The 21,886-nt window shown below is 39.9% G+C and overlaps 1 protein-coding gene across 7 annotated transcripts in view; it reads right to left on the bottom strand.

The window, feature by feature from the left end:
• Window positions 1-21,886, bottom strand: part of Phf20 (PHD finger protein 20) — a 123,724-nt gene that overhangs the window by 87,053 nt on the left and 14,785 nt on the right. For 3 of the 7 annotated variants that reach the window (XM_074074656.1, XM_074074662.1, XM_074074659.1), the window contains exon 2: window positions 13,164-13,278. In XM_074074656.1, the coding sequence (XP_073930757.1) occupies window positions 13,164-13,246 (83 nt within the window). In that variant the 5' untranslated portion in view covers window positions 13,247-13,278. Of the gene's footprint in view, window positions 1-13,163; window positions 13,279-21,509; window positions 21,619-21,886 lie in introns of all 7 variants that reach the window. The other 4 variants (XM_074074658.1, XM_074074661.1, XM_074074657.1 and 1 more) reach the window with 2 other exon arrangements.

The raw sequence follows: 21,886 nt of genomic DNA, 5'->3' as shown, positions 1-21,886 counted from the left end.
TAGCTAGAATGAAAGGCACTTACCACCACACCCAACTTTTCATTGGTTGAGATGGGGTCTCCCTGCTTGTAGGGGCTGACCTCAAACCTTGACTCTCTCAATCTCCACCTCCCAAGAAACTGGGATTACAGTTGTGAGCTACTGCAATGGGCTCCAGAGCTTAGTTTCCAATTCCATTTTCCAATAAAAGGAACTGGGACTCAGAGAAATGCTTAAGTCTAGGACTAGAGAAGGAATATACAAGAAAAACCTGGAATAACTTTTAGAGCCAGAAATATGGAAGTTAAAAGCATACACACAGGGTTGGGGATGTTGCTTAAGTGGTAGACCATCTACCTACCAACCACAAAGCCCTGAGTTCAAACTCCAGTACTACCTAACCAAAAAAAAAAAAAGAAAAAGAAACAAAGCATGTACACACATACACACACAAAACATAAAATGATGATGGAAGTATGTCAAAAGGACAGAAAAGAAGAGCTGCTGGGACTGGCAGAGTGGCTCAAGTTGTAGAGTGCCTGCCAGCAAGCGTGAAACCCTCAGTTCAAACCCCAGTATTGCCAAAAAAAAAGCAATCTGAGCAATAAAAGTAATACTGGATTACAACCCAAACAATAAAATAGGAGTCCATACTGATGTAAATAAATGAATGGACTGAATAAATAGAAAACAGAAAATTTCCTGTGCAAATAATTTAGGTAGATACTCCTCTCTCAAAGAAGTAGCCCAAAACTTTCCATTCTTTAAGTGTGGGCCACACAGAGGCTTCCTTCTAAAATGTGTGGGAAGGAGGAAAACAAGTAACTTCACAGTGGAGAAACCTGATAGGTGGCCAAGGTAAGTATCAACTGTGATAAATCACAGTGACAGTAAGTAGTCTTGATATTATGTGATGACAATGATGATCTATCTCTGTGGTCTTCTTCCCAAAAAACCCAATGTATCATGAGAAAAACACCAGAGAAATCTTCACTGAAGAACATTCTGTGCATACCAGTCTGTTTGTTATGGTCTATCTATCTCCTCTGGAATGTCAACGCCTAAAGACCAGACTATGCCTGTCTTAATCACCACTGCATCTCCAGCATCTAGCAGTAAATGAATGACTTGACTTCAAAAGTCACTCTGTGAAGCCTTCTGAAATTCCCACAAAGAAAATTAATTGCTCTCTCCCAAGAGTTTTTACATGAACTTTGTACAAAGTAAATATCTTCTTGTGTTTAATTAATTTCAGGGACTTGACTCTCTAATCTAGGTACAGTACTCAGCATGGGATGAAAGCCATGGGGGTGTACCTCAGTGGTAAAACCCAGCTTAGCTTGTGCAATCTCCAGTAAAAAAAGAAAAACAAAAACCTTATCCTAGCATGTTCAGAGCCAGACTATTTGGATTTAAATCCCTATTTCACCACTTATTAGCTGTTTAACTTTAGGCAAATAGTTTGCAAGACCCTATCTCAAAAATACATAACACAAAAAAGGGCTGGAGAAGTGGCTCAAGCAGGTAGAGTACCTGCCTAGCAAGTGTGAAGCCCTGAGTCCAAACCCCAGTGCCACCTCCCCACCAAAATAGAAAATTCTTTGTGCCTTAAAACCCCCTGAGATAGAGATTTGAGGTGGAAAGTCTCCTCTGTCTTCTTTGGGGTCATCTTTTAATAAACCCATTTCTTTCCATCAAACAAGAACAAGCCATATGTCGGGTGGCAAGGCTCTAGTGGAAGAGCACCTGCCTAGCAAGCACAAGGCCCAGAGTGCAGACGCCTAGTACCACCAAAAAGAAACAAAAACAAAAACAAAAAGCATCCAGTTCATAATGTCATGAGGTATTACATACAAAGCCTTTAGATTTGTGCCTGCCACAGAATAAATCACTCATTAAGTGAGAGTCATTAGCAAAAACAGAAACATAAGAATATATGATTAACAATTCTTGGCCAGGGTGGAGGTATGGCTCAAGCAGTAGAGCCACCAACCTAGCAAGTGCAAAGCTGTAAGTTCAAACCCCAGCACTGGAAAAAAAAAAAAAAAAAATCCTTGGCCACCAGTGCTAAAAGCCAAAGCCAAATACATCACTCAGTTCCAAGCTTCTTGGGGACCTGTGTGATCTGTCTTCATTCCACAGCAAGACGTACGTTTCCTGACTCACCACAGACATTCGATACATGTTTGGAGCATACTCAGAAAAAGATTACTTTTATAAAAAATGGCATAAGAAGTAAAAAAGTATGAACAAGTAACTCACATACAAATAAGCCTAATGAAAAACAAACAAAAAATGTTGTAAGAACAGTACAAAACTGGAAATTTTAAATCCTCTGTACATGAAGCAGAAGGAAACAATGATGGATTTAAATGGGAACACAGTAGTGGAAATGTGCCCAAGAATCAGGAAAGCAATAGACAGAAGGAGCTTTTTCACCGTGTTCACAGCAAGAACCAGGAAGGCCAATCTACTGCTTGGGACAGATGGTGTGCTCCTAACAGATGACAGGAAGAAGGTGGAGGGTGTTGGGCAGAGCAAGTAACTTCCATTCTATCCACCAAGCATCTTTCCTAGGAAACTGCAACCTATCGCATGTTAGCCAGTTCATCTATACAAGTCTGGAAGTGAGCAGAGCAGGCACAATTACTCCCTCTGCATGGAAGGAAATGGACATGAACGTGTGCCTTTTTTTTTTTTTTTTTTTTTTGAGACAAGGTCTCATAGCCTCAGCTGGCCTAGACCTTGTTATGTAGCCCAGATAGCATTGAACTCACAATCCTCCTGCCTCCTCCTGAGTGCTGGAATTATACTCATGTATCACCACACTTTGCTTAAAACATGCATTTTATCAACTTTCCACAACCTGATTGGTGAGATGAAATGAGAGAAAGTGCTAAATCTGGTTGGTTTTTGCTTTTTTTCCCAGAGCTAGAAATTGAACTCAGGGTCTCATCCATGCCAGATAAGCACTCTACCAATAAGCTATATTCCCAACCCCTAAATCTATTTGTTTTGTTTTGTTTTGTTTGAGACAATGCCTCACTGTGTAGCCCAGGCTGGTCTGAACTCAACAATCCTCCTACCTTAGAGTCCTGAGAGCTGCGATTATGGATGTGCACCACCACACCCAGCTCTAAACCTGTAGTTTGTAAACTCCCCTCTCTAAACAAATAAAAATCCTAATTCTATTATTTCTTTGGGACACTGTAATTAAAAAAAAAAAGTCTTGGGTGATTTACAAATAAGTTTTGTGAGGTACACAGAACAATCCTATCAAGCAGATCTACATGAGTCACAAGTTCAACAGTAATTAATTTGTGACCTGGGGCAAGTCATTTTACCTGAGTCTTGGCTCCAAATGGGCTATTTTATTTTATTTCTGATGAGGATTGAACCCAGGGCTTAGAACATTCTAAGTGGGTGCTCTACCATTGAACTATACCTCCAACCCCCAAATAGGTATTTCTATGGAGGATTAAATGAGATAGTCCATGTAGAGCAATTCAAAAAATTAGCATCAGGCTGTAGAGTGGCTCAAGTGGTAGAGCATCTGTCTAGCAAGCATGAGGTCCAGAGTTCAAGCCCCAATACCACCACCAAAAAAATCAAATCATTAAGCCAGGTGCCATTGGTTTACAACTGTAATCCTAGCTACTCAGGAGGCAGGTAGCAGGATTGCAGTTCGAAGCTAGAGTGAGCAAATAATTCATAAGACCCTATCTCAGAAAAAAAAAAAAAACACAAAAAAAGAAATGGTGGAGTGGTTCAAGGTGTAGGCTCTGAATTCAAATCCCAGTACCACAAAAAAAAAAATCAGCACAACACAGCAAGTGTTAGCTGTCATTGCTGTTATTTAACGAGAGTACAGTATATGTAGCATACAAAGATGAGAGTAAAACTAGGCTTCTGCATAAATGATATAGACAAAATAAATAAAAGATAGAGACATACAGACATGGGCTGGCAGAGTGGATCATGCAGAAGAGCACCTGACTAGCAAACCCCAGTGTCGCCAAAAAAAAAGATATAGACATATTATAACCATGAAGCATTAATCCAGAGTATCCAGAGTCATACACATCCACTCTAGGACATATTTGTTTTCCATGCACTTCTACTGTCATATGGGTTTGGAAAAGTATAACCCTTTTTGTGCTTCCTCCCCCATTTTTTGTTTTGTTTCAAAGTTTTTTTTTTTTCCTTTGGCAGTACTGGGGTTTAAACTCAGGGCCTCATCCTTGCTCTGCAGGCATATAACAATTGAGCTACTCCAACAGTCTTCCCGCTCAGGTTTTTTGTTTGTTTCTTTCTTTTGTTTGTTTGTTTGGCTTTTTTTTTTTTTTGGCAACTATCCACAAATCCAGAAAATATGGGAGAGCACACAGAAGAATACTACCAGGGAAAGTAATCACCTGGGACATATGACTTGCCTTTGGAGTCAGATCAACAGGGGTCAAATTCCAGCTCTACCACTCACCAGCTCTGTAACTGGTGACAAGAATTTTCACCTCTGTGAACCTCAGTTTCATCCCCCACTTACAAAATTCAAACAAGAAGCCTGGTGCAATTGCTCATGCTTATACTCCCAGCTATTCAGGAGGCAGAAATCGAGAGGACTGTGGTTGGAGGCCAGTCCAGGCAAAAAGTTTTTGAGATCCAATCTCAATCAACTTAAGAAAAAGTATAAGTAGGAGTATCACAGTCCAGGCTGGCCAGAGTATAAATGTAAGACCCTGTTCAAAACATAGCTAAAGAAGAAGAGCTGGGGCCATGGCTCAAGTGGTAGAGTGCCTGCCTAGCAAACGAAAAGCCCTGAGTTCAAATCCCAGTACCACAATTAAAAAAAAAAAAAAAGTACAGGAGGGCCATTGTTTAGGACTAATCTCCTGCATAAGGTCCCAACAGACCAGCCTAAAAATCAATCACACTGAAGCTCCAACTCACCAAGCTGGAACTAAGAAATCAAGAGTGGAATGGTAATAGCCAAATTTCCTTACCAAGCCAGTTTGAACTGGCATGATAATGAAGCTCCCTCTGCCACAATCTTCAGACAGAGAAGCAACCTGAAATAACCTGATGTTAAGCAATCAGGTATTGTTCTATTTTCCATCTCCCTGCCAGCCTAACCAGGATAATAACTGCAGAATAACTAATCTTTTTGTTTGTTTTTCCTGTCTTCAGGTCTTCTCTGTTTATAAAATCAACCTCCTTTGCTTGACCCATCTGAACACTTTGTCTATTTTATAAGCATAAAAACCTGGGGTTTTGGGGGGTTTTTTGGTTTTTTTTTTTTTTTTTTTTTTTGTGGTGGTGGTACTAGGATTTGAATTCAGGATCTTGTACTTGCTGGCAGGCACTTCACCACTTGAACCACACCCCAACTTTTTTTGTTTCTTTTAAATGAGGTCTCACTATGTTGCCCAGGCTGGTCTCAAAATTTCTGGGTTCAAGGTTTCCTCCTGTCTCAACCTTCCAAGTAGCTGGGACTACAAGGGTGAAAAACTGTGATGCCAGCCTTCTTGCTGATTCTAAAAATCAAAAATAAAACCAATTAAGATGTTTAAACCAAGCTGTTGTAATTTGACAAAGGACAAAGACTTTTGCTTCCTTCTCTCTCTATTATGACTTGCAAGGCAGTCTGTGACTCCCAGCCTCTTCAAACTTCCTTCCAATTTCCCTCTACAATTTTCCCCAATTACTGCCTTACTTTACTTCTTAGAAACCCCAGTTAAACACTAGCCGTCAGGAACCCTTCTAGTGTGAGAAATACAGGTAACCAAGTCAACAAAACAAATAATTATAGAATGACAAAGGTGTATCATGAGAGAATTCTTTAGTATGTTGAAAATGTTCTGTATCCTGTCAATGGAAGTGCTGACAAGAAGTTATCCAAGTGTTGGGCTGGGTAGGAAAACTCATGGCTATAAGCCCAGTTTCTTGGGAGGTGGAGATAGGAAGGATGGTGGTTCAAGGCCAGGCTGAGCAAAAAGTTTAAAGAGATCCCACTGCAACAAACAAGCCAGGCATGGTGATGAGCACCTATGGTCCCAAATACTGAGAGGCATAGGCAGGAGGATTGGGGTCTAAGCTGGCCCCAAACAAACAAACAAACAAACAAAAACAACAACAACAAAAAACACAAAGTCAATCCAAAAAATAATTAAAGGGAAAAAAGATGTCAAGAGGGCACCTGTCGCTCATGACTATCATCCTTGCTATTCAGGAGGCAGAGATCAAGAGGATCAAGATTTGAAGCCAGCCTGGGCAAATAGCTCATGAGATCCTGTCTTGAAAATTCCCAACACAAAGGGGCTGGCAGAGTGGCTCAGGTGGTAGAGTGCCTGCCTAATAAGCATGAGGCCCTGACTTCAAACCCTAGTACTGCCAAAAAAAAAAAAAAATACCCACAAATTGCAACAACAGAAGAATCTGAATATGGTCTGGATATTAGATATTGTGGATTTAATAATAATGATGATTATATTATAAGCATATAAAGCAAAAAGGGTAAACATGTTAATTAGTGAATAATAGGTAGAAGATACAACTTTTTCATCTTTACATTATATATGAAAACGTTCATAATAAAAAGCTGAACTGAGGCTGGTGTAGTGGCTCACATCTGTATTCCTAGCTACTAGGGAGGTGGAGACTAGGAGGGTTTCTTTTTGGTTTTTGGTTTTGTTTTCTTTTTGGTTGGACTGGGGCTTGAACTCAGAGCTTAATGCTTGCAAAGCAGGCACTCTACTGCTTGAGCCACTCTGCCTGTCTAGGAGGATTATGATATAAGGCCAGTCCCCCAAGAGTTAGTGAGGCCCCCATCTCAACCAATAAAAGCTGAGTCTGCACCTGTGCCATCCAAGCTACTTGGTAAGCATAAATATAAGGTGGCCCCAAGGCAGAAGAGAGAGACCCTATTCAAAAACTAACTAAAGCAAAAGGGGCTGAGGACATGGCTCAAATGGTAGAATGACCTAGAAAGCACAAGGCCCTAAGTACTTCAAACCCCTATGTCACTTTTTAAAAAGGCTGATCTGCCAGGAATGGTAGCAAACGTCTATCAGCACTTGGGAGGCTAAGGCAGGAGGATGATGAACTTGAAGCCAGCCTGGGCAAAAAAAAGGGGGGAAAACAGCTATAATGTATTCACTTTTAAGATCCCCAAATCAAGGGGGAAAAAAAAATCTAAGGATTTAGAGGTAAAAGTCACAAGGAAATAAATGATAAAGAGGCAGTCCCTAACCCCTACACTACATTTTCATCTCAGTGGACTGAAAACACACACACACACACACACACACACACACACACACACACAGTATGATTCTAGCCAACAGAGATACTACTATAATACTTATCGAGATAAAAACACAACTACTTGCAATCTAGTGGTAATTAAAAAAAAAAAAACTCCCTCCACTATTTTTGGCAAAAGCATTGGAAATCAAAGATGTAAGCAAACAAAGCTTTTCCTTTTTTCTTTTTCTTTCTTTTTTTTTTTTGGCAGCACCGGGGTGTTTATTTGTTTGGTGGTACTGAGGTTTGAACTCAGGGCCTCACGCATGCTAGACAGGTGCTCTTATCACTTGAGCCACATTTTGTGATGGGTTTTTTTGAGATAAGGTCTCCCAAACTACTTGCCCAGCGCTGGCTTCAAACCATGATCCTCCTGCTCCTGATCTCTGCCTCCTGAGTAGCTACGATTACAGGTGTGAGCCACCAGGGCCCAACACATATAAGCCTTTTTCTTACTGCCACAGTGAGAATCATATATAATCCATACTTCTTGGAACTGCCAATTGCAAAATTAAGTGTAACAATCCAGGAAGTAAATGCATGACATTAGTGAGCAAATGTTAATTAACTTTTCTAGTCCAAGGATTCTCTTTTTAACATTAGACTTTTGTTCCTTAAAAAGTCTTACAAGATGTCCACAATGTTTTCATTTTTATAGTAAAGGTATGACTAGGAAAAAAAAAATAGTAATAATAATAATGAAGAGAGGCATGGTAGCAGTACATGACTGTAATCCCAGCACTCTGGAAGTAGAATCAAGAGAATTGAGGGTTGGAGGCTAGCCTGGACCATACAGTAAAACCCTGTCTCAAACAAACAAAACATAACAAAATTAATGGGTGTGTTTTCCTGGTAATATGAAATATAAAATACAGAGGAATGGTCCTATCTGATCCATGTAACAATCCAGTTATAATTTCTCATTCTGCCTACATTGAAAGGCAGGAGAAGTAAAGTAATTAACCAAGAAAACACAGCTAATAAATGGAAGCACTAGAGACTTTAATCCACAGCACCTCACTCTAAATTACAAGCATTTATCACTGTGCCAGAAAATGGATTTAAAACATTTGTGGATAAACCACAATCTAAATGTCAAGTTCACTGGCTGGGCTATTGGTTTGCTATTTACATTTGGAAGGGCAATCAAGTTAGCTAACTGGTCTGAGCATAATGCAAGAACTGTGGTAGGTAGTCACTTGTACCCAAGATATCTAAGCCAACTGACCCTAACAACTGATGTTATGGCACATTCACTGCAGCTAACTCCTAACTCCGACCTCCCATTTCCTGAGACTTCTGAGGCAGAGACTCCATTAAGACCAGACCACTCCGGCATCACTGGCCCCTCAACAAGATCAAATCAGGCAGGTCAACATTTTATTCACTGCCTGACATATAATTTGCTAAATTTAAAAAAAAGTAAATGAGTCAGGTACCAGTAGCTCACGCCTGTAATGCTAGCTACTCAGGTAGAGAGATCAGGAGGATCATGGTTCAAAGCCAGGCCAGGGAAATAGAAAAAACCTTCACAAAAAAGGGCTAGTAGCGTGGCTTAAGGTGTAGGCCCTGAGTTCAAAACCCACCACTGCCAAAAAAAAAAAAAAGATAGGTAGGTAGCAGGCAGAGAGGAAGGCAGGTAGATAAGATGATAGATGATAGATAGACAGACAGACAGACAGACAGGATAGATACAAAAGGCCAGAAACAAACAGTTCCACAAGGGCTGAATGTCAATCTGAAATGTGTTTATTCACTTAAGAAAACAAGTAGTATAACAATATTATGCTATATTAACTGAAGAAAGGGCCCATAAAAATCCTATGAAAATAAAAACAAAAAACCAAGAGAAACCTATTATCATTATTTTTATATAAACAATTAAGAAAACAGATGATGGGGACAATGTAAATAATGTACAATATAAGTCTAATCAGAATTGTCATTATGAATTCCCCCAGTATAATGAATATATCCTAATAAATTTATTAAAAAAAAAAGAAAGAAAAAGACTACCTTGTTTAGGTTGATGGAATTACAAGGAATTTTTCCTATTTTAGAAAATAATGGTATATTGTTAGCATACTTGAAAAATAATATGACGTAAGTATCAACAAAATCAAAATAACTGACTTTGTCAGGTGATGCAGTATACACCTATAGTCCCAGTACTTGGGAGACTGGGCAGGAGAATCCAGAGTTTGAGGCCAGCCTGGGCTACATAGTGGGACCCTGTCTAAACAAATAAATAGACCTAAATATGGAGCTAGATGTAGGTGGCTCATACCAACAAAAAGTTGTGTGAGTGTGTTGTTTGTTTGTTTGTTTGTTTGTTTTTTAAGTGTACTTGGGTTTGAACTCAGGGCTTCATGATTGCTAGGCAGGCGCTTTACTACCTGAGCCACTCTGACAGCCCTACAATATATTATTAAAACATTTATAAATAACTAAGACAAACCAGAGGAAAAACAGTCAAGAACAAGTCACAGAACACAAATATACAAAAATGATCAACCTCCCTAGAAAAAAGGGCAAAACTGAGTAAGACAACAATGTAATTTCATAGCCAAGGAACTAGGATTGAGCACTTGCTTAGCATGCATGAGGACCAAGGTTCAATCCCCAGCACCACAAACAAAAGAAAAACTCTTAATGAACAGATTGGCAAAACTAGACAGTCTGTCAAAGGCAAGGGTTGATAAGGATATGGAAAAACAGGAGATATAAAACCTGGTACCACTGGTAGGAGCATAAATTAGAATAAACATTCTGGAAAACAACTAGGCAATTTATAGTAAAACTGAAAATGATGCATGATGAGGCAATAAATTCACTGGCTCACAGCTTATCAAACTGCAGCTCATAACCACTGGAAGGTTATAATCAAATTAATGCTTTTTGACCCATATTTGTATGTGTTTATGTGTTAAGATAATAGAAGAGGCTGGGATGGAGCCTAGTGATAGAATATTTGCCTAGTATGTACAAGAACCTGGGGATCTGATCCCCAACACTGCAAAAGAAAGAGGGGGGGAAGTGATAGGGGGTAGCCCAAACAGTGTATACACATTTGAGTAAATGTAAAAAAACGATAAAATAAAATTTAAAAAAAAAAAGGGAAGAAAGAAAGAGGGGCTGGGGATGTAGCTCAATGGTTGAGTGTTTGCCTAGCATGGACCAAAAAAAAAAAAAGGAATTATGTTCACATTTAAGCAAGAAATATTTAAGCACTTAAATTTGACAGTATACATAGAAACCAACAAGTACTGGACATAATTTTAAAAGCTAAATGTTAGCCAATGATACCTACAGTCCCAGCAACTCTTGCCTCAAGAGGCTGAGGCAAGAAAATCACTGAATTCAAGGCCAGCCTGGCAACATAACCAAGACTCTGTCTCAAAAAATAAATAAATGAACCTGTTAACCTGTTGAAACTATTCCAGGAATGGGGGGAAGAAAGATAAAAGAGAATGATGGAGGGGGTGAATTCAAGTATGATACATTTGATATATTGTAAGAACTTTTGTAAATGTCATAATGTAGACCCAACACAACAATAAAAAATAAATAAACAAAATAAATGAATCCAGGTGCCAGTGGCTCATTCCTAGCTACTCGGGAAGCTGAGATCAAGAAGATTGAGGTTCATGCCCACCGCTGACAAACAGTTCATGAGACCTCCATCTCCAAAATAACCAGAGCAAAATAAACTGGAGGTGTGACTCAAGTGGTAGAGCGCCTGCTTTGCAAGTGTGAAGCCCTGAGTTCAAACCCCAATAGCACCAAAAAAGGAAATATCAATGGATATGTGTATTTGTAAACTGGTAAAAATATGAACTGAGGCCTGGTGGTATGGCTCAAATGGCAGAGCACATGCCTAGCAAGTTCAAGATCCCAAATTCAAACTCCAGTACTGCCAAAAAAGTAAATTTTTTCTATTAAAAAAAAAAAAACATGAACTGGAAAAAAAGATCCATGAACTGTGTACTGAAAGTAACCAACTTTAGAATGCTGGCTGCCTCTGAGGATAAAGATAGAAATTGGGAAGGATAGTCTTTTATTCCAAAAAATAGACATTAACCTGGTGTAGTGGCATATGCCTGCAATCTCAGAACTTGGGAGGTTGAGGAAGGAAGATCCAGATTTGGAGGCCAGTCTGGGCTACAGTTAGACATTGTCTCAAAAAAAGAAAAGAAGAAGAAGAAGCCAGGGGCTGTTGGTTCATGCCTGTAATCCTAGCTACTCAGGAGGCAGAGATCAGGAGGATCTGGGTTCAAAGCCAGACCAGGCAAATAGCTCTCAAGACACTATCTTGGAAAAACCCTTCACAAAAAAGGTCTGGTGGTAGAGTGGCTCAAGATGTAGGCATTGAGTTTAAGCCCCAGAACCACAAAATAAATAAATAAATAAATAAATAAAAGAAAAAAAACATTAATATTTACTGATGCTGAGTGACAAGTACAGATTATTGTATGGTTAGCTATACTTTGTTTTTTCTGTATTTTAATTTTTTTCCAAATTAAAAGCAAAAATTTCTTTCCTTGATTATCTAACACTAAAAGCAGCCTTAAAAAACAAAACAAAACCTGAAACTTCCGGATGCCCTGGCTCACACTTATAATCCTAGCTACTTGGAGGGCGAGATCAGAAAAATCACACTTTGAGGCCAGCCCAGGCAAATAGTTGAGAAGACGCAATCTCCAAAACAACCAGAACAAAATGCAATGGAGGTAGAGTTCCTCTTTGCAAGCATAAAGCCCTTAGCTGAAACCTCAGTCCAGCAAAAGAAAGATAATAATACTGAAACCCACCCCCTCAAAAGAAAGGAATAATGTAAACAACCTAAGAACAACTAAGTGCTCAGTGTCTCTACATCTGTACATGTTCTGTACCTATGCAATCAAAGGCCTAACAACATTTTTTTTTTCTTTTGCAGTGCTGGGGATAGAACTCAGGGCCTGACACATGCCAGGCAAGCACTATTCCTCTGAACTACATCTCTAGCCCCCAGTGTCTCTAATTCTACCCCAGTCACTTCCCTGCTTCTCTTCCTACACCCAGGAACTGGTCAGTCTTTTAGATAACCTCCACAAGAGCTAAGTGTTTCCTTATTAAAAACTCAACATACAAGGCCGTGTTCAAACCCCAATAATGCAAAAAAAGAAAAAAAAAAATTCAAAGGTCTGAAAACCCCCACCTGAACACTGAGCACTAGCAAGGAACCGAATCTTTGGACGTCCTCTACCATAACAATCGTTTTAGTTTTTAAGATTACTCTCCACAGATTCTATCATGTGACTCTCATAATAATCCCATGAGGCCAATAGTGCCAGTACCCACATTTACAGATACACAAAGTAAATACTAAGCAGGCATCAAAAGTCAGTAACATAGTTGGAACAGCAACCCATCAGCTTCTGAATGGAAACATCCCTGACAGAGCCCTATGTGATGAGTATATATCAGCAATACACACCACACCCAGAAAACACGGGCTGTTCCCACCTAACCACCTTTCTTCATTTGCCCTCCCTGATCTTTCTTTCTACTCTTCTTCCAGACAGGCAGTCCAGAGCAAGAAAACTGCCACTGTTAATGCTTCCATTCCCTATGGCCACTCATGCTTCTTTTTTTCCCACAACTCCTTCAGTTGAACAGACAGAAAGGAAAACTATGACCAAGGGGTCACAGGATGGCCCCCAACACAGGAATTCCTGTACCAAAGAGAAAGGACATTCCTACATTCTAGACTTGCGCCTTCTTGCATTTTCCAAGAGTCAATGAGAAGGAAAACACCACAGAAAAGCCTAGACTACCACTTTTTATCAGTGCTGGCAAAAACCTATTAATGAAGGGCTCTCATTAACAGAAAAATGTATAAGTACCAGTTTTTTAAACGGTCCCGGGCTTCCAACTGGGCTCCCACTTCAAAGCTGATTCCTCGTCTGTTAGGTGGATGCTTTGTCATTTTCAGTCATCAACGGGGCTGCCTTTATTCTCCTGAAAAAGCCAATTAAATATTTATGAAACTTAGGCAAAGCCTGCCCAGAGTGTAGCATCAGTCACTACACATAAAAAACAAACAGCACGCAAAACGCAAAGCTCCATGAAATCCTGTCAGCACCTTTTCTCATGCCTGTCCCCCTGTCCAAGAAGTCCCTCCATGGGCTCCTCATCCTGTATCACTTATCATCCTGTGCTCTCTAGAAACGTAGAGGACTCTACTTCAGCACTTAGCCAGGGGCACGCCTCTGAGAAGTGCCCCTCAGAACTTCAAAAAACAATTGCTCTCAGGGTTAAATTCATTTTCTCATGCATTCAACAAATATTTGCTCAGAGACTATTTAGAGAAACAGTCAACACCAAAACAAGCACACACAATTCCTGCCCTCAAGTAGCCTTCACACAAAAATTTAGCCAATAAACAGAAACAATTGCAAGGTGTAAATGCTGTGAAATTTAAGTGCTACAAAGGAAACAAACAAAAGCTGAGATATTAGCCAGGTGGTGTATGCCTGTAGTCCAAGTTATTTGGGAGAGTTGAGGCAGGAGGAACACTTGAGCCCAGGAATTTGAGGCCAGCCTGGACAACATAGTGAGACTCCACCTCAAAAACAAACAAACCCACTGAAACACAGATACCTGTCCCTACTTTTGGAAGCCTAGACAAGAAAGCACTAAGACTTGGGGTGAAGCTCCATGGTAGAGCACTTGCCTAGCATGTGCAAGAAGTTGAGTTCCATCCCCAAAACTTGGGGTGCATAAAAGGACAAGAAAGTTATATTTATGTTTTCTTTGATTTATATTTTTGTATTTCTTGAGTTTATTCCTAATTGTCCATTTTATTCAATTTTCAATTTGATTAACATGGAACAATAAAAGACTACAAAGTATTATCTTCTAATTCCTTTAAATGCCTTTGAATCTGAAGTAACTATTTGAATCTCACCAGTCTCAATCTTGCCTTGTGTAGTTGTGCTCTTTGTTTTTGTTTATTTGTTTTTGGCAGTAGTGGGGCTTGAAGTCAGAGCCTTATGCTTGCTAGGCAGGTGTTCTACCACTTGAGCTTCCCACCAGGCCTGTTTTGTACTGGGTTTTTTGAGTTAGAGTCTCACAAACTATTTGTCTCCAGCTGGCTTTGAACCGAGATCCTCCTGATATCTGCCTCCTAAGTAGTTAGGATTACAGGTGTAAGCCACTGGGATGCTGGTTTCTATGTTGTTTTCTCTAGCAAGCTTCTGGATCCTAGAAATGGTGATTGTTTAGATCAAAACTATATAGTAAAACTGTATTCTTTTCTGTCTTTCTTTCTTTCTTTTTTCTTTTTGGCAGCACTAGGGTGGAACTCAGGGCCTCATGCTTGCTAGGCAGATGCTCTTACTGCTTGAGCCAGCCCATTTTCCTAAGGAAAAAAAATATATAGATAGATAGATAGATCTATCTATACACACACACACACACACACACACACACACACACACACACATACTGAATTAGGCCATTTATAGGAAAAGAGGTCCCCACAAAAAAGTTCTAGGATCACTAAAGTAATCTGAAAAGTAGTGACTCTGATGGAGATGTAGCACTCTTTTTTTTTTTTTATTCATATATGCATACAATGCTTGGGTCATTTCTCCCCCCTGCCCCCACCCCCTCCCTTACCCCCTACTCCGCCTCCTCCTTCTCCTCCCCACCCCCTCAACACCCAGCAGAAACTATTTTGCCCTTATCTCTAATTTTGTTGAAGAGAGAGTATAAGCAATAATAGGAAGGAACAAGGGTTTTTGCTAGTTGAGATAAGGATAGCTGTACAGGGAGTTGACTCACATTAATTTCCTGTGCATGTGAGTTGCCTTCTAGGTCAATTCTTTTTGATCTACCTTTTCTCTAGTTCCTGGTCCCCTTCTCCTATTGGCCTCAGTTGCTTTTAAGGTGAGATGTAGCACTCTGAGTTCTCTCAGCACTAGAGCAGGCTACACCTAACTAACTCCTTTTTCCCACTAACTGTGGATATCAACAGCCTACACTGCCCAAGTATGCCAGGGTAATGCCTACCTTACAGGAGCAACATCACAGTAATGAATGAATGTGGAAAAATCATAGACAAGGTTCCTCATGTCTGAGGTGAAGGACCATCACATCTTATGAAGAATTTGCTTGCAATATGATACATGAAAAGGCAGAATGCAGGTGGGGCCTGGTGGCTCACACCTATAATCTTAGCTACTCCAGAGACAGAGATCAGGAGGATTGAGGTTCAAAGCCAGCCCAGGCAAATAATTTTCAAATATCTTGAAGAAAAAAAAAAACGACACAAAACAAGGCTGGTGGAATGGCTCAAGTGGAAAAGTGCCTGCCTTGCAAGCATGAGACCCTGAGTTCAAATCCCAATGTTGCCCCCCCAAAAAAGGAGGGAAACTATAAGCAGGGTGTTGTATAATCCCAGCACTAGGAGAGTAAGGCAAGAGGATGGAGTGTTTGAGGCCACTATACAGTAAAACCCTATCTCAGGAAAAAAAAAAAAAAAGAAAGACTGGTATAAAGTAAGTAGCCATTAATAATTGTACTATCACAAATGAAGAAATTAGACAAAGTAACTTAGCTGAAATTCAAGTACTAACTGTCAGGCTCCAGAACAAAAGCCCAGGTCTGTGTGATTTCTGAATTAATTCTTTCCACTATACAATCTCCCCTAAGAGGTCTTCTATTGAAATATAGGAATGGAGGAAAAGACACTTCATGTAAGGGTTAGGGATATAGCTTAGTGGTACAGCTTTGTCAAGCATGCACAAGGTCCTGGGTTTGATCTTCAGCACCACAAAAATAGTTAGATAGATAGATAGATAGATACATACATACATACATACATAGGTGGATGCATCAAGGAGCAAGGCAGGCTTAATGCAGAGAAACTAAAGCAGATACCTTAAAGCAACTGAAGCCAATAGGAAAAGGGGACCAGGTACTAGAGAAAAGGTTAGATCAAAAAGAATTAACCTAGAAGGTAACACCCACGCACAGGAAATCAATGTGAGTCAATGCCCTGTATAGCTATCTTTATCTCAACCAGCAAAACCCCTTGTTCCTTCCTATTATTGCTTATACTCTCTCTACAACAAAATTAGAGATAAGGGCAAAATAGTTTCTGCTGGGTATTGAGGGGGGGAGCGGGAGGGGGTGGAGTGGGTGGTAAGGGAGGGGGTGGGGGCAGGGGGGAGAAATAAACCAAGCCTTGTATGCACATATGAATAATAAAAGAAAAATGAAAAAAAAAAAAAGGAGCAAGGCAGGGAATGAATGATGATCAACAATTACCAAAAAAAATCTCTTTTTTTTTTTTTTTTAAGTTGGACTGGGGTTTGAACTCAGGGCTTCATGCTTGCAAAGCAGTGCTCCACCTCTTGAGCCACACCTACAATCCATTTTGCTCTGGTTATTTTGGAGATAGGGTCTTCTAAACTATTTGCCTGAGCTAGCCTCAAACTGTGACCCTCCTGCTCTCAGCCTCCCCAATAGCTAGGAAGACCGGAGCTGTGAATCAACTCAATATCTCTTGAGATCAAATTATCAAAAAGTTGTTCATAATCATGTTTCTATTTCATTGTAACTCTGACCCACCTATTTGAAGTTTCACTCGCTAGTATCAAGCTAATTTGCTTTCCCATCCCAACACCAATATTCTCTCCACTCTCTAGGGTGGCACTTTGTTTTTAAATGTCGCATTGTGGCTAGGGATATAGCTCAATGGCAGAGCACTTGCCTAGCATACAGGAGGCCCTGCTGTTTGATCGTCAACACTACAAAAAAAAGGCAATAAAAAATTCAATACAGTAGCAGGAATTAATAAAAAAAAAATTTTTTTAAGTACATGTACTTGCATTTAGTTTTTTAAACACAATTCATTTTAACTCATCTATTTTTGAGGGTCTTAGCTTTTTCTTCCAAAAATCTGCAGCTTGCTGGGCACCAGTGGCTCACTCCTGTAATCCCTAGCTACTTCTGGAGGCAGAGAACAGGAGGATCTCAGTTCAAAGCCAGCAGGAGCAAACAGTTCTCAAGAGCCTATCCCAAAAATACCCAACACAAAAAAAAGGGCTGTTCAAGTGGTACAGCACCTGCCCAGCAAACATGAGGCCCTGAGTTCAAATCCTAGAACTGCCAAAAAAAATCTCCAGCTTGCAGATGAGAAGAAAAGAGTATGTTCAATATGAACACTAGAAATTTCATGAGAAAAAAAGTCTGATACAATCTGTATTCATGTAGGATTCCATTTTAAAGACTTTGGCAGGACTTCAAATTACTCCTTCATGTTCAAATTTCCCTAAAGGGAGCCCACTGCTCCACAGCAGACAGAAACAGTCTATTTCCTTATATAAAGTATTTAGTCAATGCTCTCTGCGTCAATGATAATGAAAGCTTTATATGTACACTGTAGCACAGTTCAAAGGGCACTTTCACAAAGGACAAAGCGGAAGAAAGTAACCCACAAGGCAAAGAACTTACTTCCTTTCCTTCTTCTTTTTTTGGAAAGAGGGGGAGGCACTGGGGTTTGAACTCAGGGCTTCATGCTTGCTAGGCAGGCACTGTACCACTTGAGTCACTCTGCCAGCCCCTAACTTCCTTTCTCAACAAAGAGCACATGCATACAGACCAAACCTAAGACAAAAAAAAAAAGACCAACACTCACTAAAAAATGTACAAAGTTGCCAGGTGCTGGTGGTACATGCCTATAATCCTAGCTACTCTGGAGGCAGATTAGGAGAATCACGGTTTGAAGCCAGCCCAGGCAAACAGTTTGTGAGCCCCTGCTCAAAAAAAACTCCTTCACAAAAATCAGGCCAGTGGAGTAGCTCAAGACGTATATATGCTTATCTACTTCTACTAAAAATATAAACTAAGGGCTGGGGCACAGTCCAAGTGGTAGAGCACCTGCCAGCAAGCCCGAGGCCCTGAGTTCAAGCCCCAGTACCAAAAAAAACCAAAAAACAAAAAAACAAAGTGAAAGAACTGGCAGTTTTTGGTGGGTGGGAGGGAGAGATACGAAGAGCTAATAAGCATGTGATGTTATACTCACATAACCTCATCCTAAGTTAAAGGAAATGCAAATCAAAGTAATAATTTTTCACTTCTCAATTTAGCTGGGGGTAGTGGTACACATGGAGAATTGAAACAGTTTGAAGCCACCCTGGAATATATAACAAGTGAGACCTGTTTCAAAAAAGGAAAAAGAAAGGCAACAAATTTAAAGGTAGTGTTAGAAGGGCTTGGGAGAAAAGAGCATGCTTATATACTTCTACCAAAAACATAAACTAAGGGCTGGGGCATAGTCCAAGTGGTAGAGCACCTGCCAGCAAGCCCGAAGCCCTGAGTTCAATCCCCAGCACTACCAAAAAAAAAAAAAAAAACTGGAAAAACTTTTCTACATGCCAATTGAAACTATCTTCAAAAATGCATATCCTCACCCAAAGGAATACGACACAGATTACTCCAAAGGCACTTGCACACCCATGTTTATTGCAGCACTATTCACAATAGCCAAGTTATGGAAACAGCCAAGATGCCCCACTATCGATGAATGGATTAAGAAAATGTGGTATTTATACACAATGGAATACTACTCAGCCATTAAGAAGAATGAAATCTTATCATTTGCAGGTAAATGGATAGCACTGGAGAACGTCATCCTGAGCAAGGTTAGCCAGGCCCAAAAGACCAAAAATCGTATGTTCTCCCTCATATGCGGACTTTAGATCAAGGGCAAACACAACAAGGGGATTGGACTTTGATCACATGATGAGCACAAGGGAGGTGTGAAGATAGGCAAGAAACCCAAAAAAAAAAAAAAAAAAGATAGCATTTGATGTCCTCAATGCAAAGGAACTAATGCAGAAACTTTAAAGTGACAGAGGCCAATAGGAGAAGGGGACCTGGAACTACAGAAAAGGTTAGTTCTGGAAGAATTAATTTAGAAAGTAACACATATGTACAGGAAAGCAATGTGAGTAAACTCCCTGTATAGCTATCCTTATCTCAACTAACAAAAATCCTTGTTCCTTCCTATTATTGCTTATACTCTCTCTTCAACAAAATTAGAGATAAGGGCAAAGTCGTTTCTGCTTGGTAGCGAAGGGGTAGGAGGGAAGAGGGAGAAGTGACCCAAACATTGTATGCATATATGAATAAAAGAAATTTTAAAAATAGAAGAAAAAAAACGCATATCCTCTGACCCCACAATCCCACTCCCATAAATTGTTTTAGAGATACACCCCCTCAGTCTGCCACAATATCTGTAGGAATGACTACTAAAGTAATAGAGTTCGGCAATTTCTGCAGCCAGTATGTCCATCAAACAGGGCTTCATTAAATGAATTATGGTTTATCTGTACAACAGAATACTGCACAGCTTTTAAAAGGAAAGACAATCCACAGATGCTGAGATAGAGCCATCTACAACATGTACTGTCAAGTATAAGGGTATGACATAGAGGCATGTATGTTATTACCTACTCCTTTAATGTACAAAAACATAGACAAACACAGACATAGAGACTTAGATCTAATCTAGCATATGCATAAAACTACTTCTTAAAAGAAGCTGAAAAACTGTTTAAATAGCTCCTTCAATGAGAAAATAAGAGCATGAAATTTTTCTTCATTTTTTATCTTTCTATGTTATAATTTTCTAACTTAATGAATGTACTCTTCTCTTTTTTTGGTGGTGGTAATTAGCATTTCAACTCAGGGCCTTGAGCTTGCCAGGTGGGCACCCTACCACTTGACCACACCCCCAGCCCTCCTTTTTTTTTCTTTAACTTGTCAACAAGTATTATCTAAGGTTGTAAGATCTTTATTTTTTTTTTTCCTTTTTGGTGCAGTATGGGGGCTTGAACTCAGGACCTACACCTTGAGCCACTCCACCAGCTCTTTTTTGTAATGGGTGTTTTTGAGATAGGCTCTCGAACAGTTTGCCCAGGCTGGCTTTGAACCTCGATCCTCCTGATCTCTGCCTCCAGAGTAACTAGGATTACAGGCATGAGCCACCAGGCCCCAGTTGATTTTTTTTCTTTTTATTGTGGTGACAAGTGAATCCAGAGCTTCATGCATGCTTAAGCACACACCCTACCACTGAGTTACATCCCCAGCCCAGGCAGTAAGATTGTAATTTTGGATTATTTCTTTATTTGTTTCTATTTTTAAAAAGTCATTTAAATATACTTTATTGATTGATTGATTGATTGATTGGTGGGACTGGGGTTTGAACCTAAGGCTTCACACTTGCAAAGCAGACACTCTACCGCTTGAGTCATGCCTACAGTCCATTTTGCTCTGGTTATTTTGGAGATGAGGTCTTGAGTAGTATTTGCCTAGGCTGGCCTCAAATCTCAATCCTCCTGATCTCAGTCTCCCAAGTAGCTAGGATTACAGGCAAAAACCACCAGCACCTGGCTCTAACTATGCAAATTTTTAATGCAAGAATTTCCTCCTAATATTATTTTACTGGATCTTCAAAACCACGAGATGATGTAATTAGGACTGAATATAATGTTCCCCGGGTACAGAAATGAAACTGCAGAGAAGCTGAGAGGCTCAGGAGCTAACAGCTTTAAAGGCCCTCCGAGGCAGGAGAAATCCCTCTTATCAAAAGTAACAGGATTTTCCCAGAAAGACAAACCATTTCCTCTTCTCCTACCAAAGCCATTGCCATGCTTACATTCATGCCTTTCAATATAAACAGACTTTGAAGGCAGGAAGATCAAGCAACTGGATGCTTTTCAAATGCTGTGTCAGGATTATCAGACCATTATATAACAAGCAGAAGTATTTAAATTTTAAGGACAAAAGCTAATACTGACCCAGCTATGGGAAAACTGAAACACTGCCTAAGAGTTTCAGTTTGAGTGTACCTCAATCTGAAAGCAAGGAATAAGCTCAAAACTGCTTATAATCTTGAGCTGAGTTATTCCAATCTTAAGAATACAAGCCAGGGTAAAAATAAATTGTATGAGAATGAGAAGAAACCAAGAGGTTGTTATATGCAATTCTGAAGAAAACTGAATATAATTCACATACTTAAGGTGGTAGAGTGCCTGCCTAGCAAGCATGAGGCCCTGAGTTCAAACTCCAGTACTGCAAAAAAAAAAAAAAGAGAACATTTAAACAAAATTCAATATGTAGGACTACACTACACGCTGGACAGACATTTAAAAGGTGAAATAAAGAATACCACTAACAGGCAGGTACAATGGTGCACACCTAGAATTGTAGCTACTCGGGAGGCTTAGGCAGGAGGATTTCTTGAGCCCAGGAGCTCCAGACCAGCTTGGGCAACATAGCGAGACTCTGTCAAAAAAAAAAAGATAAAAATCTCTGAGCGTGTAGCTCAAATAGTACAGCACCAGACTAACAAGCACAACTTCCTGAGATCAAACCCCAGTGCAGACAAAAAAAATGTTATAAGGGAAAAGAATTCAGACAGCAGGAATACACTAGAGTCAAAAAAAACTTCAGTGAGGAATAAGCTTTCTCTCAGGGCAGCCCTGAGCCTAGGAGGTAGGCTCCCTGAAGCTCATGCTGCTGACACCTACCAACATGAGGTGCTGAGTTCAAT

The sequence above is a fragment of the Castor canadensis genome, chromosome 5 (assembly GCF_047511655.1).
Source record: "Castor canadensis chromosome 5, mCasCan1.hap1v2, whole genome shotgun sequence".
Taxonomy (NCBI): domain Eukaryota; kingdom Metazoa; phylum Chordata; class Mammalia; order Rodentia; family Castoridae; genus Castor; species Castor canadensis.
Note: the sequence above shows the minus strand (reverse complement) of the source record. Positions and strands in the feature narration are given on the sequence as shown.